This window comes from Tachysurus fulvidraco, chromosome 8, assembly GCF_022655615.1.
Source record: "Tachysurus fulvidraco isolate hzauxx_2018 chromosome 8, HZAU_PFXX_2.0, whole genome shotgun sequence".
NCBI classification, from domain to species: Eukaryota; Metazoa; Chordata; class Actinopteri; order Siluriformes; family Bagridae; genus Tachysurus; species Tachysurus fulvidraco.
The window spans coordinates 111,765-139,103 of record NC_062525.1 but is presented as its reverse complement, the minus strand read 5'-3'; the positions used below and the strand labels follow the sequence as shown (position 1 = coordinate 139,103).

General features: G+C 43.3%; 3 protein-coding genes across 4 annotated transcripts in view; 2 read left to right on the top strand and 1 right to left on the bottom strand.

Annotated features, from left to right (window-relative positions):
* Window positions 1–5,734, top strand: part of sdk2b (sidekick cell adhesion molecule 2b) — a 151,533-nt gene extending 145,799 nt beyond the window's left edge. For both annotated transcript variants that reach the window (XM_047817010.1, XM_047817011.1), the window contains one exon: window positions 2,903–5,734. In XM_047817010.1, the coding sequence (XP_047672966.1) occupies window positions 2,903–3,316 (414 nt within the window). In that variant the 3' untranslated portion in view covers window positions 3,317–5,734. The remainder of the gene's footprint in view (window positions 1–2,902) is intronic.
* Window positions 5,735–9,650: 3,916 nt separating this feature from the next.
* On the top strand, window positions 9,651–16,753 carry LOC113640108 (cdc42 effector protein 4-like). The gene is made up of 2 exons (XM_047817016.1): window positions 9,651–9,876; window positions 14,193–16,753. The coding sequence occupies exon 2, from the start codon at window positions 14,462–14,464 to the stop codon at window positions 15,236–15,238; it is 777 nt and encodes a 258-aa protein (XP_047672972.1). The 5' UTR covers window positions 9,651–9,876; window positions 14,193–14,461; the 3' UTR covers window positions 15,239–16,753.
* Window positions 16,754–24,418: 7,665 nt separating this feature from the next.
* On the bottom strand, window positions 24,419–26,775 carry LOC113640107 (putative C-type lectin domain family 20 member A). The gene is made up of 5 exons (XM_047817750.1): window positions 26,614–26,775; window positions 25,959–26,330; window positions 25,402–25,743; window positions 24,955–25,046; window positions 24,419–24,626 (listed from the first exon to the last, which is right to left on the bottom strand). The coding sequence occupies exons 1-5, from the start codon at window positions 26,648–26,650 to the stop codon at window positions 24,534–24,536; spliced, it is 936 nt and encodes a 311-aa protein (XP_047673706.1). The 5' UTR covers window positions 26,651–26,775; the 3' UTR covers window positions 24,419–24,533.
* Window positions 26,776–27,339: the final 564 nt, after the last annotated feature.

Genomic DNA, 27,339 nt, shown 5'->3' with positions numbered 1-27,339 from the left:
TTTATCTCTGCTTTACCTTCCCATTACTCCTGTGATGTTCTTGCTCTAACAGAGACCTGGACGTCCCCACAGAACACTGCTACACCAGCTGCTCCATCCTCTGCCTATGCTTTCTCTCACTCACCACGAGAAACAGGCAGGGGTGGTGGTACAGGTTTATTGTTGTCATGGAGATGGTGCTTTACACTTCTACTCTTCTCTCATTTAACTCATTTAATGCAATTCCATGCCTTTTCAGTCACATCTCCTATAAACCTTGCTATCATTGTTGTCTACCGCCCTCCTGATCCCCTAGGAGACTTCCTGGAAGAAATGGACTCACTGCTTAGTGCTTTCTCTTCCGATAGCTCCCCCCTGACAGTGCTTGGTGACTTCAACCTCCCCTCTGACAAGCTATTCTTCTTCCCTCCTGTCTCTTCTCGACTCTTTCTCCCTCACACTCAACAGTTACATCCCCACACACAAAGGAGGCAATGTCCTGGACCTGGTTTTCACCCTTCCTTCTCCAGCTACAGACGTGACTGCTACCCCACTACACGTCTCTGATCATCACCTGGTATCCTTCACCATCACTCTACCTATCCTACCTAAAACTACCTCTCACCCCCTCGCTCTTACCCCCCACAACCTTCACTCTGTCTCCCCTTCTTCTGTAGCTTCTGGCACTCTTTCTTCTCTTCCTGATACTGAGTCTTTTTCCTCACTGCCCTTGGACTCAGACACAGATACGTTCCTCTCATCTCTTTCCTCAACTATGGACTTTCTCTGCCCTATGTTCACTAAACCCGAGAAAACGAACACTTCTTGTCAAGTTCTCCTCAGATGTGACTTCTGCCAAGACTTCCTTCTACAAGGAAAAGCTTGAAGCTTCCTCACATGACCCTCGGAAATTCCACAACATCATCTCTTCTCTGCTCAACCCCCCGGCTCCACCTGCTTCATCCTCCCTGACTGCAGAAGACTTTGCTTCTTTCTACTATGAGATCTGAGAAAATCTGCAGGATCTTCACTTCAGCCCAGACTGAACTTACATCTCAGAGTATGGATTCTCCACTCCTTCGCTGTTGCATTTCTCAACCGTAGCAGCAGAAGAGATTTTACAAATCATCCAGTCCTGCAATCCTACCACCTGCCCATTGGATCCACTCCGTTTCACTATGCTCCAGACCATCTGGAAAGACCTTCTGCCCATCATTACCATTATCATCAATAGATCCGTAGCATCTGGTCAGGTACCAACTACTTTCAAGAGAGCAAAGGGTTATTCCCATCCTAAAGAAACCTGCTCTGGATCCATCAGACATCAGTAACTACTCATTTCTTTCAAAAATTCACATTGTCTATAAACTGTCTGTCTATCTCTCACAGAATAACCTCCAAGATCCCAACCAGTTTTGCAAATGAGTTTCAGTAAGGCAGAGTGCAGTAAGTCTATTTTCTGAGATGATTTCATCTACTATAGGTACTTTGGGTGCAAGTTCAGAAGCCCAAACTTTAGGATCTGTTTAAGTTTGTTTCTTTGGCATTTTTCTGGTCTAATTACAGTAAGATTATTTAAAGAACTTCTCATGCATTTACTTTTTGATCTCACTACTTGGGGAACAGACACAGTTTCTATCAATGTGATGATGAAGTGAAGGATGGCTGCACGATTTGATCTCCCCTTCAGCCACAGCTCACAACCTTGGGGTAACCATGGACAATCATCTGTCCTTTTCCTCACATGTCCCTAATGTGACTCGCTCATGTCAGTTTCTTCTCTAAAACATTAGAAGGATTCGGCCATTTTCCCCACACAGACTGCTCAGGTACTTGTTCAGTCTCTTGTCATTTCTACACTGGATTACTGTAACACACTGCTAGCAGGTCTACATATGAACGCGATTCGTCCTCTGCAAATGATCCAAAATGCAGCTGCACGGCTTGTGTTCAACCTGCCAAAGTTCTCCACACCACCACACTGCTGCGATCCCTCCACTGGCTTCCTGTAGCTGAACACATCTGATTCAAAACACTGATGCTGGCCTACAAAGCCAAAAATGGACCATCTCCCTCTTACCTCAAAGCCCTCATCACTCCTCACACTGCACCTCACACCCTCAGATCTACAGCACTGCTCGACTGGTTCCACCATCTCTCAGAGTAAGAGGGAAGTTTACTACAAGACTCTTCTCTGTTCTGGCACCAAGGTGGCGGAATGAACTTCCCCTAGAGGTCCGGACAGCTGAGTCACTGGATATTTTCAAGCGGCGGTTGAAGACCTACTTATTCAGGAAACACTTCAACTAGCACTTCTTTCCTTATCTTTGGCATTTATTAAAAAAAAAAAAAAAAAAAAACAACCTTTGACACTTTTTCATTGTAACTTTGAACAAATGTTTTAAACTCATGGTATCTTAAGTATGTAACCTAGTGAGCAGCATTAATGTGTTCAGTGTTAGAGATTTAAGCACTTATGTACATCGCTCTGGATAAGGGGTCTGTCACATACTGTACATGTAAATGTACATACAAAACACAGCATAAGTTAAAGCCAGAACAAAAGCTTTTTATAAAATGACTCGAAGGCTATTGGAATTCTGAAGTGTGAATCGGAATTATAAAGTAAAGGCTTGAAGGCTATCAGAAGTGTGGGCACTGGGGGAAGCTTTGTGCTCTATAGAGGCAGAAGACGTAAGGTTCAGGGTCGTTTTTGACATTTTTCTTTGTTATTGTTCTTTACACAGGTTGTGTATTCACTTGTTTTCAAAGTCTGGAAAATTCTATATGTTAATTAAACAGAAATTCAAAAAAATCTAATCTCTCTCTCCCTCTCCCTCTCCCTCTCTCTCTCTCTCTCTCTCTCTCTCTCTCTCTCTCCCTCTCCCTCTCTCTCCCTCTCTCTCTCCTGTCTGTCTCACAGGGCAGTGAGAGTGAGTGTGAGTGTGACACCACCCTTCAGAATCAGAAACACTCATTTGTTAATCACTACATCAGCGATCCCACTTACTACAACTCTTGGCGTCGACAGCAGAAAGGAATCTCAAGAGCTCCACCCTTTACTTACAGCCAATCAGAACCTACTGAGCCTACTGCTGTTACTGTTCCTGACTCCATTCCAGCCACACCCCCTAGCCCCTCCCACGCTGAGCCTCAGTGTCTCTTCAGACCCAAGGGCAGTCGGACTCCCACACCATCGCAGCATAGCTCCACCCACTCCTCTCTGTATCGCCCACCAAGCAGCTTAGCACCAACAGCTACACCCCGCCCACCCAGCAGTTTGGCCCCACCCACAACACCCCGTCCACCGGTCGCTGGCTTCTCCTCTTTTGTCTGATTGGAAGGACACAGTGACTAGAGCTGTGTTATAATAATTCTCCTCTTACTACAAAGTTTCAGGCTCCACCCTAGACACTAAACTCTACTTCTACAGTTTCTTTACTAGAAAATCTTTTAAGGCTTTATCCAAAATGAGATGGTCTAGTTGGTATTCTGAATAAAATTATATGGTCCTGTCCTAAACAGTATTATTTTAGTGTTCTTAACAGGACATGTTTAGTCCCTGTCCCAAACAGTAGAATTTACAGTCACCATTTAATTAAACATATGTACATCTGTGCATTTATGCAGTTATCCGATCAGCCAATCATGTGGCAGCAGTACATCAAACATCACAATGATGAAACAGTAAAGATAAATAAAACCTCGAGGTAGATGAGCTCCAACAGCTGAAGATCACATGGGGTTCATCTCCTCTCTATAGGAATCTGAGGCACATGAGTACAGACTCACCCAAACTGGACAGCTGAAGTCCATAAACAAACCTTTTCCAGTTACTGTGACCCTTTGATCTGGTCGTTCTCCTCTGATCTCTGAGATCAGACCTTTTTTTTATTCCGATGTTTGATTTTATACAACATGTGATTGGCTGATTAGAGAACTGCATGTGTGTGCTAATAAAGTGGACACTGAGTGTGTTATAAGCTCATTGTTATAATTTGAATGCTTGCTGTTCTCAGGCCCATTGTTACAGCATCTCATGAATAGTGTTCTCATGGGAATATACTTTGATGTAAAATATTTTTGTTAAATGCTGAGTGAAAAGTGAATTTCGGAGTCGAGTCGAGTCGCTGTGGCTCAGTCACTTCAGACACTTTAGAATAACTGAACAGAACACAGGAGGGATGGAGGGATAAGCTCTTCCCTATTTTATCCTCACTGCAGTCTGACACCTGAGTCATGTCCTGTCATGTGATTGGTTTGCTTTTATTTTTTTACTTGTGTGTTAAAGCACAGATCCTTAAGGGGTTTTCAGCTGCCTTTCTGACACAATGTTGGATCCAGGAGACACAGTCTGAAGTTGTGAATAGGCAGCAGGAGGAAATTGCTAGAAGACACGTACAAAAAAGTTTAACAATACACTAAGAGACTCAGTTAATCTGGAATGTTTCTGGAGTCCTAAACTCTAATCAGACTCCAGATCGCTCGGATCTAGTGTGCTCTGTATCAGTGCACTATGTAGGGCTCATGTTTCCTCAATGTAGTGGCTAGGGAAATGTATCTGTCTTTCTCTTACAGGATTGAATCAGGTGGACGCTGGTATAGACAGATCAGTGGAATGATGGGTGGATAGGTTGGTAGATAAATCCTTGATAAATACAGGAATGAAAGTGGGATGAAGGGTTGCATTTACATATATGGCATTTGGCAGATGCCCTTATATAGACTGATGTGAAGGTGGAACAATGGATAGAGGGTTAAATAGTAATGTAGTATTCCACTGTGTGTGATTACTGTACAAGTTTGTTTACTTTTCCATTACAAAAACCTGCAGGTTAGAAAAATATAATAATATTAAAAAAACAAGAATGGGAGAAAGTTTATTTTTACTACGACGTAGAAACATGGAGGACGGAGCCTGAAAACACTGATGTCAATGTGTGTCTGTGTGTGTGTGTGTGTGTGTGTGTGTGTGTGTGTGTGTGTGTGTGTGTGTGTGTGTGTGTGTGTGTGTGTGTGTGTGTGAATCAGATTTAAACATTGTTTTCGTTATATAAATATGACTGTATATTTCTGGCTGTGTCTACATAAAGTGACATTTTTACTGCTGAAGCCAACATTAGCTCGTTAGACAGCTCGTCATCTGGCTCAAAAAAGACCGTCATCAGTCTCCTATAGGCTGAAGTTATATAAAAAAGCTAAAAGCTGCTTCTATTTTTATAGTATTTACCTTCAGGAAAGAGGCTTAAAGTTAGAAAACATCAGTGTAATCAGTACAACTGGTACTAAAACACAGATGATTTCTTTTATCACTTTTAATGTGTCAGAATTTAAAAAGTAATGAATATGTGACAAATAAGATTTTCTTTATTACACACACACACACACACACACACACACACACACACACACACACACACACACACACACACACAAATAATGGTGTGTTCTCCGGTTAAAATGGTTTTGTTGTAACAATAATGCTCCAAAATTTTCTATATGGGGAAATGACAAGACTCCAGGTTTATTTTGAAGAGTCGCTGGGACGATGTCTCAGTGTAGTGGGATCATGAGATTTGGGTTAATCAGACGGTGTGATGATCAGACAGTTATGAGCCAGTTTTTCATCCTAATGCCATATAGATCTGTATTGTTTATTACAGTGCATTACATCACAATCTGATCAGACATCATCTGGTTGAATGTTGAACTAAATTATATTATTTTCTAAATAAAATAAAGCAGAAATGAGGCATATCGTGTGCTGGTTGTGTCTGTCAATGTCACTGCACAAGAATACAGCAGTTTATGGTACAAGGTATGTAAGGTGGTTCAGTTAATACTGAATTTAAATTTAAAAAATGATTATTCTTATTGTGATTTTAATTATTCTATTAAATGGGGATCCACTGAATGTAAACAGTAATCTGAGAATGAGGGATGACTTGATATTTGATTATCAGTTGACATAATTGATTATGTACAAAAAATTCAATTCACTTGTATTCACAATTCACATTGTTTCAAAGCAGCTTTACAGAAGTATAGAAACAGAAGGAAAAGCTTAAAATTAAGTTATTATATATGTTAGAGATGGGTGTCTTCACAGATAAAATTCAGACCCATATGCAGGGATGACATAAAAAGGGGTTTATCAAGGGGGAAAATAACAAAGGGCTAGAAACAAAGGAAACCGGAAAAACATCAACAGGAGCAACCGAAGGACAAAAACCAGACACAATACAACTGGTATAAATAAGGAGAACAATCAGTGAAACACAAGGAACAGGTTTGCTGAAGCAGGAATGGATTAAGGATAGGGAGGGGCAAACACAGGGGATACACACAACAAAAGCACATGGCACAAGACTAACACCTATCTCTAATGAGCAAGCCGGAGGTGACAGTGGCATGAAAGCTCCTGAGATAATATGAGGAAGAAACCTTGAAAGGAACCTGACTCGGAAGGGAACTTGTCTTGGTTAAGGTGTGTGTGTGTGTGTGTGTGTGTGTGTGTGTGTGTGTGAGAGAGAGAGTGAGAGAGAGAGAGAGAGAGAGAGAGAGAGAGAGAGAGAGAGAGAGAGAGAGAGAGAGAGAGAGAGAGAGAGAGAGATGTTAGGTATGATTGTAATCAGGTGATGAACAATGTACATTATGTGTAAAGTGCAGACAGGGACTCTGGCAAGACTAGCTATGACATCATAACTACAGTAAATGGCTAGACATGAGGACTTCCTGGGATGTAAAGTGTCCCATCACTCCACAGTCTGTAAACCTGAGTGACTTGTGATGGTGGTAAGGAGACAACATCCAGACATCCCAGTTCACCAAACACTCTGTGCTCATGAACACTCCAGATCTGCTCCTTTACCTCAGAAAAGCTATTCATAAAAATCTAAACTAAACAGATGTGTTTTTATCCTGGACTTAAACACTGAGAATTGGAAGTCTGTTCCATAACTAACCCTGCCATAGCCTTTTGTACTTGAAGTGCTACCAAACAAGATCTGCTTTGTATACATTGACAATGTCATAGTATACTCACCGTCATTGGAACACCATACCCAACATCTAAATGTCGTGTTACAAAGACTCGACAGTCAGGCTAACCTGACCTTAAACATGAAGAAATGTCACTTCTTCAAACGGCAGCTGAAGTTTCTGGGAAATATTGTCACTGAGCCAGGAGTGGAGGGAGACCCAGGGAAAACGTAGGCTGTCGGACAACATCCCCCTCCTGCGGACCTCAAGGCACTGCAATGTTTTCTGGGTTTTGCAAGCTGGTATCATAAATTCATCCCTCACTTTGCAGACATCACTGCCCCCTTAAATCAACTAAAAAAAGAAAGGAGTGAACCCCCGATTGCCAGAAAGCCCTGTTCTGGTGCAGCCTGATCTTAACCAGCCATTCCAAGTACATACAACATACAGATGCCAGTGATGTCGGCCTGGGAGCTATACTTAGCCAGATGTCAGCTGAAGGAGAGAGGGTGGTAGCCTACGTCTCAAGGACCCTAAGAGGAGCAGAGTTGAATAGTGGTCCCACAGTCATTAGTAACTGGCTTTCTGCATTACTTTCATGACAACCCTCTAGGAGGACACCTGGTTAGGCTGAAAACTCTGCTGAGGCTGTTGGACATAGCTTGTGGCCTTCCGTCTGCAAAGATGTCTGGCAGTACATCAAGGGCTGTGAGGTCTGCCAAAAATACAAGTCAGAAAACACAAAATCCAGCAGCTTTCTGCAAAGCACCCAGGTTAAGGAACCAGACCACATGCTGGATTTAATGAGGCCCTTCCAAGTGAGCAAAAATCAGAACACCTACCTCCTTGTAATTGTGGATTATTTCACTAAGTGGGTAGAGATGTTTCCCCTCAGAGATGGTAAAACCCAAAAAATAACCAAAATCCTCAGGGAAGAAATATTTACCAGTTGGGGGGTTCCCAAATATCTGGTTTCAGATCAAGGCCCTCAATTCACCTCTAGTGTCCTCTCAGAACTCTGTAAGACATGGGGAAGCATCCAGAAACTCACCACCAGCTACCACCCACAAACAAATCTGACAGAGAGGATAAATCGGATGTTAAAACCCATGATTGCCTCCTATGTCAGAATATACCACCAAAACTGGGACCAGTGGAGCTCATGATTGGCAGGCAGTTACAAGGACCACTGGAACGGCTCCTCCATAAACCACCTTCACCGGAAGGATGCGCAGTTCCAGCCGGGTGATCTAGTCTGGATTAAAACACACCCACTCTCTTCGACCTCTAATAAATTGTCTGCTAAGCTAGCACCCAAGTGGGAGGGACCAGCTGAAGTTAAAAAAAGAATGGGACCAATAAGTTACACAGTTTGTTGCAGAAACCCACCTAAAAATGAAATTGTTAATGTGGTTAACCTGAAGCATTGGTATGGAAGCTCTCCTTCGATGCCGATGGCTGGGGGGGGGGGGTCGTCTATGTAGCAGAGCAAAGGTATAAATGCATAAACGTTGTTTAGGGTAAACATTTCTTGACTGTGTACAGCAGTAATATATTCCGTTTCATTTGTGTTGCCCCATTTCCCACTCTCGACTTCCGTTTTTTTCCCATATAAGGAAGCGGGCCGACGGCGTTCGGGTGGCGAGTTTAATGGCGATAGGTGCATCAGCTGTTATGGTAAGGAGTGTTCACGGTTTTGTGTGGATTATGTAGTGTTTGTTGGCATTTAGAGACTCACTGTGGAATATTCTTCACCTCCATTGGATTATTCACCTGCGAAGACGCTATTACACCAATCATAAACCGGACTTCCTAACATGTCACTACATCCGGTGAGATTGAACCAAATATGGACATTTTCACTCACTGAGGACATAAAGGACACCCCCCCCACACACACACACACACTCAAATTAATAAATTTAAAATGAACAAATACCTTGTATTTGGTTAAAATGTGGTCAGTGATCCTGCTGAAACACAGATTTTTTTCTTTTTCTTTTTTTTTGGGGGGGGGTCGCTGGGGGGTTGGAAATGTCACTCTTGCCTGTCTTCAAAACTTGAGAGCCCTGCATTAATTAATTCAGAACAACAGCGTGTGTGTCCAGACTTGACCCTGTTAGGATTAAGACATACTGAAAGCTGTTACCAGCCAACACAGATCCTCTCATTTACCCACCACAGTAAGGAAGGTGAGATAGCGAAAGTAACTATCTTTTAAATATTGGCTTAGTAATGTGATAATAAATAATAAAAAATAATGTGAATCTGCATTCAAGCTCGCATGGATTCCACATAAAAAAGTAAAACCTGATGATCATTTTAGATCAAATCCATAAGTGTGTCATCTGAAAGCTTCACAATAGAAGGAATAAGACACGTGCAGATGGAGCAATGTCAGGATTCTGAACATTTACTTTTACAATCCTAAAACTTTCTGTTTATTTTATTTGTAACTATACGAATCTCAACGGATCATAAGCGTCATTACTGGGGTGAATGTAAACTACACCGCTGTTAGTCTGGTGTTTTAAAGTGAACGTGATGTAGTGAGACCGGGGCAAATGGGCCAGTGTACACACACACATACTGCAGCCTTCGGAGTGGTGCGCATGTGCAGTGTGGAGTGACGCTTAGGCCGTGCTGTAAATCCCCCCCCCCACACACACACATATACACTCGCACACACACACACACACAGAGAGGAGAATAGTCGACGTTGAATAGCCTGACTGTTTGTCATACACAAACACTTGATACCAGACATTTATTTGTTTTGGAAAGTATTTTTCACTTTAAAGCCTTCGACCGGATTTTTGGGACAAGAGTGTGTGTGTGTGTGTGTGTGTGTGTGTGTGTGTGTGTGTGTGTGTGTGTGTGTGTGTGTGTGTGTGTGTTAAGTCCACTAATTACACGGTAAGTCTGGCTTGGTGTTTCGTTATTTAATTTCTGTCACTTTTCTGTGTGTGTGTGTGTGTGTGTGTGTGTGTGTGTGTGTGTGTGTGTGTGTTAAGTCCACTAATTACACGGTAAGTCTGGCTTGGTGTTTCGTTATTTAATTTCTGTCACTTTTCTGTGTGTGTGTGTGTGTGTGTGTGTGTGTGTGTGTGTGTGTGTGTGTGTGTGTGTGTGTGTGTGTGCGTGAGTATGTGATATTTTTTTTAGATGGAATTGAGTAACAACTCAGTAAGTGGTGTGTGTATCATCACATTCCTCACACACACCTTTAAACTCTTCTCCATCATTACAGGAACTCCTGTGTTTACATACACACACAGCAGAAAAGACTCCACCATAATATCTTATATTACATCATGATTATGTTGAGACTCAGACGGAGAAGTGAAGTGCAGCAACTCTGATTTTTTATTGATTTTTGAGGGGAATAGATGAGAATAGATGAACAAAGTCTTTGTATCTTCTAGATTTGGACGTCTATGATTGAGTACCTTAACATTTGGTACTGCAGGAGTGCAGCGGATCTAGGTCTCTGTTTTGTGTGATCATCTCTGAGAGCTCTGTGACTCCATTACTGCTGTTGACTTGAAACCGTTAACCGTACTGTCTTTTCATATACAGCAAATAATGACCCAGCTGAGGCTGGAGTGGTGTCCTGTGGTGCCCAATGACACCTGAGATAGGAACAGGCTCCCCGTGACCCGAGAGGTTTGGATAACCATGCGTTGTGGTCTGTTCCTGTCCTGTTTAGTTGCTGCTCCAAACCAGATGGTGATGGATGTGAACAGGACAGATTCAATGACTGCAGTGTAGAACAGCACCAACAGCTCCTGTGGCAGACCAAACTTCCTTAATTGGTGTAGAAACTACATCCTCTGCTCGGCCTTTTGATGATGGAGTTTATGTTGCACTCCCATTTCAGGTCTTGGGAAATGGTAGTGATCAGAAACTTGAAGGCCTCCACAGATGACACCGGGCTGTTGGATATTGTGAGAGGGAGTTGTGTTGGGGGGTCTTTACTAAAGTCCACTATCATCTCCACAGTTTTGAGGTCGTTTATCTCTAGTGTTCTTTTGGCTATTCTGATCTCCTTCATCAGTAGGTTCCTGACCTGCTTGTACAGAGCTTTGTCCTCCTCTCTGTAGGCATCTTCCTTGGCATGTCGAAGTTTTTACAGTTTTGACTTTGAACCATGACTTGTTGTTACTGTATTTGCAGAAGGTTTTGGTTGGCACACACACACACACACACACACACACACACACACACACACACACACACACACACGTCTTCACAAAAACTGATGTACGATGTCACAGTGTCAGTCAGTTCATCCAGGCTGTCAGTTCCAGCCTCAAACATACTCCAATCAGTGCAGGCAGTCAACAGTCTGTAGTTCCTGCTTTGCCTCACTGCTCCATCTCCTCACTGTTTATACTGCAGGCTCAGTAGATGTTAGAGATGCCTGAGAGGAGGATATCGGGGAAGTCTAGATTTAAAAAGAAAGGGCAATTTCTTGTGTTATGACTTGATAATTGACAATAAATTACTAAGTAGTGTTATTGACCCTAGTGGTGTGATTTATTATGCAGCTCATCACACACTGTACTGAGTGAATGAGAACTGTCCATTAGTGCACTACACACTATTCAGTAAATGTGTGTGTGTATGTGTGTGTGTGTGTGTGTGTGTGTGTGTGTGTGTGTGTGTGTTACAGGGTGGTTCCATACACTCATGGGTAAAGTGTGATATTTTGTGATTAATAGCTGTGTGGCTCACAGTACAACACACTTCTTTTTCTCTGTGCTATAACCCCTGATGGGAAAAGTGGTAATATTGTGTGTTGTTTGTGTGTGTTGTTTGTGTGTGTGTTTGCTCACCTTATATTGGCAGTGCTTACACACACACACACACACACTTCAGAGTATGTAGGGTATGTAGCATGGCCTTAAATTCTTCTCTCCTGCATTCACTTATATTGTGTTCACACAGACCGTCTCTTTCTACTGTAAGAGTGACGTGTGTGTGTGTGTGTGTGTGTGTGTGTGTGTGTGTGTGTGTGTGTGTGTGTGTGTGTGTACTCAGGCATTGTGTACACTGTTACATATTCCTCCTCTGTCTGTCTGTGCGTCTGACTCTGTCTTTGACACACACAGTCTCTTTTTCTGAATGGAGTGTTTGTGCACTCACTCAGCCATTGTATACACTTTTTAGTGTTCTATTCATTCCTCAATGGTCCTTTGTTATAGTATGAATGTTTCACACAGTGATCACACACACACACACACACACACACACACACACACACACACACACACACACACACAATAATTTAATGAGTGGTATACATTGAAAGAGAGCCTGTGATTGGTTAATTTCGGAATAACGACTGTCTGGGAGCAGGTCCTTATTTGCAGCTCCACTAATTGTTGAGTTGTCTCAGTCCTCTTTAGTTTATGTTTAAAAGTAAAAATTATTTCTAAACGTGTAATTTCTGCATTCACAGGTCAATGTCACACAAAACTCCGCTCACTATTATTATTCTTCTGAGCTGAACTATGGAGGACACCAAGCTGTGTAGCGTGTGTAAGACTTTGTGGAGCAAGCTTGGAATTAGCTACATAAGTAAGTCAGTGTATGAAGGTCTAGCTGACGATCTGTGTAAGCATGCGAGAGAGAACCTGGGTCCAATGGCACTTTGTGGGGCCAATTTCCTCTGTAGAGCTTAAATATTTAAATATTGCTTGGGAAAGAGAGATCCTATCAGACATTCAGATACAGAAGCCTAATGAATGTGAACAAGCCTTGTCCTGATTCGCTGAAGATCTGATCTGCTTGATTAGATTAAGGTGATTACATTTTAATTCCAAGTGTAATTGCAGCCTTAGTTAGACCTGAAATTATGGTTTTACTTTTTTTTATGTTTTTCTGAGTGGTTTTCTTTTGTCTTCCCCATGGTGCAGTATCCAGCCAAGTCAGTGCATCACCTCATGAGCTGAGAAACTCACTGAATATTTATGTGCAGACACTAATTACAATTACAATGAGTTACAGGTGTGGAAACATCCCTTTAATAGACATTTAAAGCTCTGTGTGTCGACCTGTGTGTTTATAATTTGGCCAAACATTCAAGGGGCTGTAAACTTTTGATCAGGGTTGTTTCAGTGATTTTAGTCATCATGAGGGTTTAAAAAGGAGTCGAACAACTATGTGATCATTAGTGACTGCACATGACCACAATCCGTAAATAAGATAAAAGTCTTTGGTTTTATCCGTCACATTGAGCTGGTTACGGTTACACCCAAATGATCCACTGTAGACCTGCACCACTGATGTAACCACATATACTGTATGTACAGCAGCTAAAGTCTGCAGTGTGTGTGTGTGGGGGGGGGGGGGGGTTTGATGAGACAGAACAGTCCCATGTGGAGCTCCAGTGCTACAAATCACTCTGTCTGACACAATGCTGCAAGTCAGATAGTTCACAATCCAGGACACGAGTAAAGCATCCACTTGCCCCGCTGCACAGCTGTCAGTAGATCTGATCGAATGGTGTTAAAGGCTGGTGAAGTAAAAAAAACTCTGTGCTTTCCGATCTGTCAGGTTTAGTGGAGGCTCGGTTCAGCATGTAGATGATGGCGTCCTCAACTCCCAGGTGGAGCCGGTAGGTAAACTGAAGGGGGTCTGTGAATGACCTAACCATGGGCTTGAGCTCCTTCTGCAATAATCTGTGTAAGATCTTCATGATATGGAGCATTCTAGGCCTGTGGGGTTACTCAGGTGTTGTGACATTGGAATAGGGATAAGGCAGGATGTCTTCCCTAACAGATTATGTTCATTAGCCTGAACAACACCACCATCGACACCTCCGCTGTTGGACCTTTGAAAACCTGTGATGGTCCTCATGCTACTTAAGTTCCCTCATTAAGTTCCCTCTGTACTTTCTTTACCTCCTCTCTATCTGCCCCTGAACACCCTCTTCTTCGAATTCAGGGTATCCTCGATATCCTTTGTTAACCACAGCTTTTCAAAAATTTTATAATCTTGCTTGTCTTTGCATTAATCATATGTGTTTTAAATACTGTGTGCTATTTATTTCTTTATTTATTACATATTTTATTGTTTTTTCTTTCTTTTGTTGATCTTGAAAGAAAAAAGTCTCTCTCTCTCTCTCTCTCTCTCTCTCTCTCTCTCTCTTTCTGCTCTGTGTGTTTGTTTATCTCAATCTCTGTACAGAATCATTTCATGTCTCACTCTTTCCTTTCTCTCCTCAGGGTGGAACTGTAGAACTTCACTTCCTGTACATTTTGGAGCCTTCATGCTAACAGTGTCTCACAGCATCACCTCATCATAAACTCATGCCTTGAGTTGTTACTGTTGTGATTATCGTGTCACTCATTAAAAAATGGACAGTGATGTTTTATGACATCATTTTCTGAAGGATCTGCAAAGTGAATGTGTAGTAAAGAGCTGACTGGTGAAATACACGTTGTAAATTAGCAGGCTAGCACAATACAGGAAGTAGTGGTGTTGTGTTGTTGCCATGCCAATCCTGAAGCAGCTGATCTCAGGTCCGTCCGCGTCAAGGCACCGCTCTCATGCTGACCTGACGGTGGAGATGATTAGCGCACCTCTTACTGATTTCCGCCACACCATGCACATTGGCCGTGGGGGAGATGCCTTTGGAGACACGTCTTTCCTCAGCAGGCAACACGAATCATCTAGTCAGGTGCAAAAGAATGGCATTCTGCCACAGAGGTTTAAAGGAAGTAAACGTTCACAGTTTAAAAGAAACTCCAGTGCTACGAGCTACATGCTCCAGGCTAACAGTGCTGTCTCCCTTCCTTATGTCAGAGAACATCAGGATGTGACACTCCACCGTCCACAAAGCACCTCCTTAAATTTTACAGATATGAACGGAAAAACTACAGTGATGAGTAGGTGGAGCTTAGAAGTAGAGAAGCAGCATTTTAGGGAGCCCAGTGAGCTCACCATGTTCACACCACCCTCTAGTAGAGGAATGAAACATGCAGAGTCCATGCTGTCCTTCCACATCGACCTCGGACCCTCCATGCTCGGAGACGTCCTCGGTGTCATGGACCAGACTGAGCATGACCAGATGGACCTCACAGAAGCTCAGAGGCAGGGCAGGAAGGTGTCGTGCCCCATCAAGGGTGTGTTCAAGTCCAGCCCTGGATTAAAGGAGGAGAAAACACAAAAAACACATGACAGTGAGACATGTAGCCCGACATACAGCTTTAACATCAACGATAAAGACTTCCTTTTCATGGATGAAGATGAGGATGAGATTAGAGTTTAAACAAGATCTCCACCACCGAATTGATGCATCTCCATGAGCTACTTTGTGTGGACGTTTAAGTGCTGAGGAGCATTAAAGTGAAGTGACTTTGCCATTCGCCATAGCTAGAAAAACTTCACATTGAATCTCATGTGAATGAGTAAATGACGTCATTTGGAGGCGGAGTCTGCGCAGTAGAGACTCGTTTGGAGGCGGAGCCTTCGTAGTAATGTTGTGAGGCGAAGCCGCAGCATCAAACTCCCACCCAAACTCCCGCAGACCCAATCAACCATAACGACACGCCCCGTATTTATAGCATCAAATTACTAGCTGAAATCGAACGTATCACAAAAACGAACAATTGAACACATATCAGCGTGATAACAGCTACGTTAAATGACCAAAGCCATCGTTTGGAAAATTGTATTGAACGTGTAATTTATTTTTTTTATTACATCTCAAGTCCCATTCGTTTCCATGGAGAGGGCGGATTTATGACCTGTACTGCTATACAATTTAGGAGCGTCCTAATCGAGACACACCTGGTATAAGTGCACTGCGTTACAGTTTCCACACACAGTCCACACAAACACTGGACAACGGGCGTACATAATATAGACATTATAGCCTACATGTAATATAGACATTATAGCCTACATATAGTATAATATAGACATTATAGCCTACATATAGTATAATATAGACATTATAGCCTACATTTAGTATAATATAGACATTATAGCCTACATATAGTATAATATAGACATTATAGCCTACATATAGTATAATATAGACATTATAGCCTACATACAGTATAATATAGACATTATAGCCTACATACAGTATAATATAGACATTATAGCCTACTGTACATGTAATATAGAGCGGCTCATTTTAACAGGCTACACCACTGTTAAAGCCAAATTCCTTTAACAATTTAATAGAAAAAAACCACAATATGCCACTAAGGCCAAATAATGACAAACAGAATGATTAATTCATTACATTAGTAATTGTTATAGATCTAAACTGACTATAAACAAACGACTCTTACATTTCCTTGCGGTTGGTGAAATGTCAGAAAATGTGATGTTATGGTGTCTAATATTCTTGTGTTGCACACTTTGCATCGGGCAAATCTTTTTTTATTGGCACAGTTCAAAGTCCTTATAGCCAGTCGAGAGTATTTGTGGAGCTCGACGACTGTCTGCTACTGTATGTTTGATGCAGTTTAAATTGTGCTGTGTTAAAGTCACAGACGCTGATTAGTGGTGCTGACGTCACAATAATCACTTTAAAATGAATTTTATTGCTGTTTGTTTATTATAAGTTCAAGTCATTGTCGAGTCTTCCACTTCAAGTCAAGTCTGAAGTAACTTGCTCTCAAGTCATCTTAATACTTTAATCAAGCAAGTCGCAAGTCCTGAAAATTGTGACTCGAGTCAGACTCGAGTCAAGTCATGTGACTCAAGTACCCCACAGTTTTAATTGGTGGTGCTAAGATTCTAAAGATTTCAAATGTTCAGTGCAACAAAGCAATTGGGTTAGGGTTAGCTTCAGGGGGAATTATATTGACAGATACAGTGACTTTTAATTAAAATTATTTCAAAATCCCACAGTAAAATTGTTTGATCTATTTAATTCTAAAATTCAATTAAACCTCTTTTTACTGTTTAATAATTTACATTATTTACTGTCCCGTGTCACCCAAATGAAGATGAGGTTCACTTCTGAGTCTGATTCCTCTCAAGGTTTCTTCCTCATATCATCTCGGAGTTTTTTTGCCGCCATCGCCTTGCTCATTAGGGATAGGGATAGATATAAAGTATTTTAAATTTTAAATTATTTTTTTTAATTAATATTAAACTTTAAATATATGTATTTATTTATTTTTATTTTCTTCTTATTATTATTATATATAATTGAGGAGCACTTCACCCCCGATGCATGTGTCTCACTCCCCAACAAGTTCAACCTCTTCTACGCCCGTTTTGAAAAGGTTAACATGGAGCCCTTGCTCAAAACAAAGCCGTTACCAGGTGAGCAGCCACTTACACTCTCCACCTCTGAAGTGTGCGCCACCCTGGGAATGGTGAATGCAAGGAAAGCAGCTGGCCCTGATGGCATCTCTGGTCGTGTACTCAGAGCATGCGCGGAGCCGAGGTCTTCAAGGACATCTTTAATCTGTCCTTGGCCCAGGCAATCGTCCCCACCTGCTTCAAGTCTGCTACCATCGTGCCGGTGCCAAAGCACTCCACTGCAAGAGAAATGACTGACTTTCGTCCCGTCGCACTCACACCGGTCATCGCTAAGTGCTTCAAAAGACTGGTCCTCACCCACTTTAATGACTGTCTGCCACCCAACAAATCATTGGTATTAAACTACCCATCTTGGAGGACATTTTCAAAAAACGCTGTTTGCAAAGGGTGAGGGGCATCATCAAAGATCCCTCTCACCCCAACCATTGACTGTTTACACTTCTCCCATTGGGCAGATGCTACCATTGTCTCAGAGCCAGAACAAACAGACTGAAAAATAGCTTCTTTTCCGTGGCTGTTTCTGCATTGAACAGCTGATATTGTGTTAACAATCACCACTTTACTGTCACTTTTCTTCTGTATTTTGCACTATTTTGCACCACTTTAAAATCATGCATCCTTGCACCACCCAAAAACTATCACTACACTTCTGTATGTCCATCCATATTTATTCTGTCTAGTCTGTGTGTATATGTATATATTCATAATGACATTCCTTTTGTACAGCTCTCTGTCATACCACTTCATGCTGTATCATACTTATATAAACACCACACTATATAAACCCTTATTCAGATACATGTACATATTACTACACCTTCTGTATAACCTCATACCCTTATTTATTACACTGCGCTTGTAAATAAGCCATCTATGCACTTCTGGTTAGATGCTAACTACACCAGGTTACTTATGTAACCCGGTTCCCTTTTGAGGGAACTCGGCGCTGCGTCAGTGCTGACGCTATGGGAACGGCAATACCCACGTCACCATGCACCGGTCGATGACTGTGCCAGAGGTCGTGAGAGAGCATGAGCAGACTGGGAACAGACCATCAAAGGCCTTGCAGGACCTGGGAACCTGGAGTGGGGTCCAAGACCAACCTGCTGCAACACAAACATCTTCAAAGGGAACACCCCTGGCCAAGGCACTGGATGACACTGGATGAGACAATACCCCTAGCAGAGTTAGCCCTGATGCCGAGAGGCGAGGCAAGACCGCTCACCTCATAGGCCTGAGCTAATGGCCTCCACTACCCATTACGCCCCCTTATTCCGGCCCAAGACAGATAAAAAGGGCAGAGGAATTATTCCATGAGCTAGAGTGGTGGACATAAGTCCTCAAGGCCCTTAGTGGGAAAAGCAAATGCAGCCTCTCCTGTTCTGCTGGCTCATCGGGCGGGGGACAGTAGGCCCGCCATATGACTGGACAGCCAGCCATCCTGGGCACCATAGGGACATATCCTGCCCCGGGGTGCAGAAAAGAGGCCAAGGCTAGGAGCAGAACCAACTTCAGGGGCAGAAACGTCTCAGAGGCTGACTCCATGGGCTCAAAGGGGGCTTTCAGCAGCCTCTCCAGGACCACAGAGAGGTCCCAGGAGAAAAGGCTCAGTCTGCAGGAAGGCCTCAGCCACCTGACACCACGCAGGAGGTGAGAGACCAGAGGGTGCCAACCGAAGGAGGCCCAGAAGACAGGTTCATGGTTGGTAGCAATGGTGGCCACGTACACCTTTAAAGTAGATGGGGACAGGCCCCAAGAAAAGAGAGACTGCAGGAACTCCAGCACTGTACCGACCAGGCAGTGAACTGGATTCTGACAGTGTTCATCACACCAGAGGCGAAAAAGCCTTCACTTCAGAGCATATAGCTTCCTAGTGGAGGGAGCCCTAGTATTCAGTAGAGTTTTGGTCACCTCAGATGAGAGACCCGCCTCTAGGAACTGGTCCCCCTCAGGGGCCAGACCCGAAGCTTCCATATCTTTGGGCGAGGGTGTAGGATTGCCCCCTGCACCCAAGAGAGGAGATCTTCCCTGACGGAAACCTGCATGGAGTGCCGTTCAGGAGGGAGGACCGTGAACCAACTCAAGAGGGCCAACGAGGGGCAACTAGGAGTAGGTTGACCCGGTCATGGCGCACTCTGGCTAGGGCTTGTGGGAGCAGAGCTACCGGGGGGGGAAGGAGCACCAACGGAGCCTAGGCCACGTCCACACCAATGTCCCTCCACCCCGTGGGGGTGGAGACATTTATGGCATCTATGCCACTCCCTGGGCCTCAGCACCTGCCTCAACAGGAAGTCTGCCTCCCTATTACATGCCCTGGGATGAAAATCGCTCTCAGTGAAAGGAACCTGGTCTCTGCCCAGCGCAGAATCTGCTGTGCCAACCAAAAACAGGGGCACAAATGCAGACCGCCCTGATGATTGATATGGGGAACCACCGCAGTGCTGTCGGTCCGTACTAAGACATGGCAGCCCCTGAGGCATGGAAGAAAGTGTTAGAAACACAGCCCTCATCTCTGGGCAGTTTATGTGCCATGAGAGATAGGGGCCCTCCCATAAACCCTGGGCAGGACAGCCTGAAAGCGAGGCGTCCGTCGAAAGTCCTGCGACGGTGACACGCCCCTAGCGTGGTACCCAAGGCCAGAAACTGGGGTCTTTTCCACAAAAGAAGGGTACGAAGCCCACAGCACATAACCCTTATAACCCTGAGGAGATGTCTGTGAGGATGAAAGCACACACTCCTGAGCCAGAGCTGGAATGGCCTCATGTGGAGCAGAACCACAGTGATAACGTCGGCTGCTGCCGACACGAGACAGGGCACCCTCTGTGCCTCGATGACAGGGAGGCCTTGTCCTAGCCGAATAGCTTTCACAGCTGACAAGATGGAAGCCACCCGAGTGGGAGACAGATGTGCCCTCATCGTGGTGGAGTCCAAAAATAGCCCCAGAAAGGTGGTTCTCTGAAAAGGGGAAAGCACACCCATTTCTGGGTCCAACCTGAGGCCTAGAGACCTCATATGGGCAAGCACAGAATCTCGATGACTGGTTGCCCTAGCCTTCGACTGGGCCAGAATGATCCAGTCATCCTGGTAATTCAGTACACGGATGCCCTGGAGACACAATGGTGCCAGGGCAGTGTCCATGCACTTTGTAAACGTGTGTGGTGAAAGGGCTAGGCCAAAAGGAAGAACACAATACCGGTACACTTCTCCCCCAAAAGTATACTTGAGGAACTTCCTGTTCTCTGGCAGAATGCTTATGTGAAAATAAGAGTCCTCAAGGTCGATCGTCACAAATCAGTCTTTGGACCTGATCTGGGACACGATAACCTTGAGCGTGAGCATCTTGAACCTGTAAGTCTTCAGAGTACAGTTCAGAGCCCACAGGTCCAAAATCAGACACAGCCCCCGTCCCTCTTAGAAACAATGAAATATTGGCTGTAAAGCTGGAGTCCCGCTCTATGGCCCCTTTCCTCAGGAGTGAGAGCATTCCTCTTGGAGGAACGCCCCCTGGTGTCTGCCAACAATCCTGGGGAGCACACCCTGGAAGCGCGGAGGACGGGAGGAGAACTGGATCCTGTTGCCTTTTTCTACGGTATCCAGGACCCACTGAGACACCCCTGGCAGAAGTTTCCACGCTGTCTGGCTGTCTGATAGTGGTGTCAACCTTCACGCAGACCTCCCGGGTGCCCTGAAACTGGCAGGTGCCAACCCAGGGAGATCCATGCAAGGAAGAGGAGCAGGCACAGACCCCACTGTTCCCTGAAATGCCGGAGGCAGTGGGGCAGGCAGCAAGGGAGCCTGAATGTCACTGATTGGCATTTTACCTGCTGGTGCCTGTCGACGACAGTACTCACCGCATCGCTGAACAAGCCCTGAGGTGACACAGAGGTGTCCAGGAGAGGAGACATATCCTCATCTTTAACATTAGTCAAATTAAGCCACAGGCGCCTCTCCGTGGCAACCAGTGCAGCCATTGCACGGTTTATGGAGCGGGCCGTCTGCTTTGTGGCACGGAGCTCAGATAACACCTGAAGGCAGGTTTCCTCCGTGCAGGCGATGTAGGTGAGAGATAGCCCATAAGTGTCTCCTCAATGGTTTTCAAGCCCTATAATGGCTGATTGGTCTGACATGGCAGGAGAAAAAAATACGCGCTGAAAATGGAATTCTTCAAGAGCTTGACACCTCGGCATGGAGGTCTGGGAAATACGGCAGCCACCCACGTGGTGTACACGTATGTACCTTGCACAATGACAATAAAGTTGAATCTAATCTAATCTAATATATACCACCGGAACTTGGAGTACCTTCACGCCGCCAAGCGCATGAATCCCAGTCAGTTGAGGTGGGCCATGTTCTTCATACGGTTCCGATTCACAGTGACCTATAGGCCGGGGACCAAAAATATGAAGGCCGATGCTCTATCCCGCGTGTTCCGTGAACCCGGCCCGGACGTGAACCCAGGCCAATGCCCACACATCACCACCTGCTAACTGCCCTCCATCCCGGACCTATGTGCCCGAGAACTGGCACACGAGACTCCTGGAGCTCCTACACTCCAACCCCAGCTCCGGCCATCCTGGCGTCGCAGGCACCATACACCTGGCTCAGAACCAGTTTTGGTGGCGCCTAAGCGTCCCTGGTCCCACCTTGCATTCGATATTGTCACCGACCTTCCCTGTTCCAACAACCACACGGTTATCCTCACCGTGATCAACCAGTTCTCCAAAGCCTGCCGTCTTATCCCCCTGTCGAAACTTCCCACAGCCTTTGAGACCGCGGAGGCATTGTGCAACTTTGTTTTCCGGTACTATGGCCTACCCGAGGATATTGTGTCCGACCGGGGTCCCCAGTTCACCTCACGAGTCTGGTCGGCATTCTTCAAACAGCTCAACGTGAACATCAGTCTCACCTCGGGGTACCACCCGCAAGCCAACGGACAGACAGAACGGCTGAACCAAGACCTCATCCAGTTCCTACGCTCTTACTGCAACAATAACCAGACCGACTGGAGCACATACTTCATGTGGGCCGAGTATGCTCAGAATTCTCTCCTCAAACCCGCCAAAGGCCTAACCCAGTTACAGTGCATCCTGGGATTCCAGCCTCCTCTGTTTCCCTGGTCCGACACGCCCTCTGACTTACCCGCCGTTGACGAGTGGTTTCGCTGCAGCGAGGACACGTGGAGCGCGGCACACCGGCAGCTACAGCGAGCCATTCGCAGGCAAAAAGCACAGGCAGACAGACACCGTCGTGAGCACCCCGACTACCAACATGGACAGTGGGTCTGGCTATCCACCCACGACCTCCGCCTCCGTCTACCCTGTCGTAAGTTCAGCCCACGGTTTGTGGGCCCATTCCAAATCATCAGACGGATTAATCTAGTCTCCTACCGCCTGGCACTGCCCCCGTCATACCGCGTATCTCCCACCTTTCACGCCTCGCTGATGAAACCCGCGGAGGGACCACCGAGAGACCCAGAAACCTCCGGTGAACCACCTGCACCCCTCCTGGTCAATGAGGGAGAGGCATACCAGGTCCGTGAATTGCTGGACTCCAGGCGCCGATGGGGCTGCCTGGAAAACCTAGCCGACTGGGTGGGGTACGGCCCGGAAGAGCGCTCCTGGATCAAGGCAGGGGACATCCTGGACCCCTCACTCACCGCCGACTTCCACCTACGACACCCGGACAGGCCCGCTCCCCGGTCTCGTGGCAGACCTCGACGTCGCACGCGTCCTCACGTTGGGAGCCGCTCACAGGGAGGGAGCTCTGTCAAGATCAGCACACCTGCCTCCTCACTCACAAAGGAAAGAATCGTCTCCGGAATAGTAAGCACTCCTGGACTACACTTCCCACTACACCCCGCTCACGGCGCCAGCTGTTCCCCATCAGCTGACGCGGTTAAATAAGGAAATGAACTTGACCTCATTGCGAAGTCTCGACTTGCTTCTGCAGTCATTCCAAGTCATTTTTTTAAAATAAATCATTTTACATTAATGTATTGTTCTGTGCACTAGGAGCTTGTGGATGCTCACTTTTCTCTTTTAGCTCTATTACGGTTAAGTAAAAGCAGCATCTCTGAAATAATTCAGTTTAGTTGTATAGCATTTTTAACAATTCACATTGTCTCAAATCAGACTTACTGAAGTATCGAAACAGAAAAAAAAGAATGTGTTTTCAGCCCAAACTTAAAGGTATCAGGGTCCTGAATTATCTAGAAAAATCATTCAGACAGAAGATATGTGCCAGTGTTATAGAAAATTCTGCTAAAAAAGGCCAAGTTTGTGATGCAACTCAACAGAATCAACAAAGCCAAATGTGTCCATGGAGCGACAGCAAACCTTTTTAATGTTTCAAGATGGTTATCTTTGAAAAAACAGCTTCAAACTAATGTGGGGTCTGTGCCCTATGGGCTTTAATGGTAGCCACACTACAGGTTCATGTGCCTGTTATCATGCGGCCTGTGCAGTAATGCTTCATACCAAGTGCACGAGGTTACATGCTCATACAGCTTGATCAACAAAGCTGCTAATTGCTCTACATGTTGCTGTATAGCTGTTTACTACTCATCAGTATAACAGTGGTAGCTAATATTATGTTTACCAATAACAGCACCAAGAGTTTGTATATAAGAAGAAAAGCAGTAGGGATAAAATCTAAAACCAGAACCCTGTGGAACACTAAACATTATGCTTAGAGAAGACACCAATGTCACCATGTCACCAAACTGATAACGATCTGTCAAATAAGACCTGATCCAGGAGAGGACTGTCCCCTTAACACCAACAACATGTTCTAGTATATTTTCTATTCAAGAAGAATAGTACGATCAATGTCAAGATCAAGTAACACCAGCAAGGACACACAACCCTGATTAGAGGCAAGTAACAAGTCATTCACCAACACAAAAAGAAATTGTGTTTGTCTCTTTTTTATTATTTCACTGTTGTTTGATTCTCTATTGGTATCTATAACAGTAATTGGATTATTCAGTAAAAACAATGCCTACATTTAAATATTCTACATTTAAATATTCTACATTTAAATATTCTACATTTAAATACAAACTTTCTGTATCAGCAAAATTTGAAAAAAGTTAAGAATTGCTTATAATTAACAAATTGCTTATAATTAACAAATAAATGATAAATATCAATATTGTATCAGGAATAAACTCAAATAAATCATGTCAAAATGTCTTTTCCCTCATCATTAGTAGTGAACTACAGAATTATTAAATTTTACAAACAGATGTCACTCTTTTCCTGGTTCATTTCATTATTCTACTTTTTCTGAAACACCGCTCCCTGTGATCGTACTCTCCATCTCACAGTGATGTCGTCTGCCAGCCCAAGAGCTTTCCATTTTTGTTTGATCTGAAAAACAAAATCATATTTTCTTGCTAACATAAAGCAGTATATATACATCCTTGTTAAAGTGTTAAAATGCTGCAAAAGATAAACATTGACATACTGATTAAAATACAGTGTGTATGTGTCATTAGTTTGTTATTTAAATGCTTCTGTTGAACCAAAAGCAATGCCTGATTTTCATTACATAGTTTTCAGTAAATTTTTATGTATTATTACTTTTGTCTGTTTCATGTTAATTCATTGACCATCGTGGATCTTTCTCTCTGTAATGGAAGTGTACCGGTAATTTTGTGTGTACATTACAAGTGGGGTTTAGTGGATGATGTCTGACCTGCTCTAGTGTGGCAGACATTACAGCAGGATCATTCATATCCTGACTGGACTGGACCGTAATTCTTATGACTTGCATTTTTCCTGTGATTACTGAGTAGAGATGCACAGACATATACATATACATATACATATACATATACATACACATATACATATACATATACATATACATATACATACACATATACATACACATACACATATACATATACATACACATATACATACACATACACATATACATACACATACACATATACATATACATACATATATACATATACATATACATACACATACACATACACATATACATACAAATACACATATACATACACATATACATATACATATACATACACATACACATACACAGAAAAACTTGAATTAATTTGAGATTCAAAAAACTGTATATTGGTTTAGACACGAGGCTGAATGAACTTACCTGAGTAACAGAAGAATGGCATTACATCAGAGCACTTTGCATCAATGGCCTGACTATTATTTAAAAAACCACAGTTTTCATTCCCCAGGGCATTATCAGGTTTTCCAGGCATCCAACTGATGGTAGAGAAGTTGGTTTGGTCTGTCCACTTCCAGGAGTGTCTGGTCAAACCAATCCAAGTGTATGTTGTCAAAGAAGTTACCAAATTATATACAACTGAGTATTCTGTTGCATCTCTTGTGCTGGCCAGGTCTGTGTGATACTGTCTGCAGTAACTCTGAGCATCATACCAAGACTTTAATTGAGAATAATAAATATATCTGGAGTTTCCAGTTTCCCTGTCTGAAAGAATTAAAAATACACAATTAATTCACCCTGAACGTTCACATTAATTGTGTTCTAAACAGGATACAACATTAAAATACACGAGCTTTCTCAGGTATAAGAAAACAAATGAAACATTTTTTGCACATTTTGCACAAATTTGAACTAAAATTTATATTTTAACATTTTAGTATATGAAACTTTACACTGTTCAGAATTATGGACCTTCTCACCATCAAAGCACAGAAAAGGAAATGTTTCTGTACATGTTCTATCTGACCAACCCGTGGTAACGATTGCGACACACTCTTGATTTCCATATTTATTGTTAGGCTCTATAGCAGCCCATTTTATCATATTTCCCAGTGGCTCATATCCATAAGACCAGTACCAGCTGTTGACATCATTCCACAGTCCAATCCAAGCACTAGAACTGAATTGTTGTCTTTGTGCTTCATTTTGAAGGCGAATCATGTCATTGTTACTTTCAATAATAGCCAGGTCACTGTGGTTGACCTTACAGTAAGCCTGAGCAGAAATCCACATTTCCCCTTGTTGGATCAGATAGTACTTATGAGGGACAGGCAGTGTGAGGGGGACAAATCCTGTGGAAGGCAGTTTAATGGCTTTATTTTAATGAGACTGTCATTTTTTTCATCTTCCACACATGTTCTGAATTAATTAATTATAACTGTATAACAGTGCAAAATTAGACCAGTAAAAACACTATATTACACTGAGAACTGAGTCAAAGTCAGAAAAGTGAAAATTTTACTTTTCTCTTTAAGAAATATGAAATATTATATCTAGACTTGTAGAACAGAATGTGCTATAGATAATATTCCAATAATTTAGAAATGTGTATTGTTAAAAATAAAAATCTCTCACCTGTGAAAAACAGGAGTATGAAGAAATGCTGCTCCATCACTGATGGTGTTGGGAAACTTTCTATGAAATAAGAAACATTTTTAAATTCCCAAATCAGAGGCTCTATGTTATATGAAACACTGTTTATTAACTTTTGTCTGTCCCTTTTAGTTACCTTTGAAAATACCTAATCATAATGTACATCCATTTACACCACAACAGCATAGCTATTTCTCTCTTTGTACTCTCTCAGGATATGTGAGCCTCCATCTCCTGATCACACACTGTGCATTAAATATTGCCATGAACTCTGGATGATATCATACAGATAGCCTAAAGATGACCATGGAGGGTCTCACTTGGAGAGCCTTGTGTTAGTGATTGCACTCGCTAAAACTACGACCAAGGCTCATTCAGTATAGTGAATAACTTTGCCAGGATATTATAGGCTTTAAACCTCTAGTAAAATAAAACAAAATACACTGATTCTTTTATAGATGATATTTCTAACACACTCAGCATTGCATGAATCTATAATATACAACAATATAGAGTTCTGATTCATATCGCTTCAAAGTACAGATTTAGAACCTTAATAAGTAAGCCAGAGAAGGCAGTGACGAAGGAAATTCATTTTAACTACAATCACTTGTGTGACAATTTCTCTCATCTAAAGAACATATCTACAATAAAAATAAGAAACTGTCCCTCATGTCAAGCTATATAAAGCATTTTTACTTTTTAACT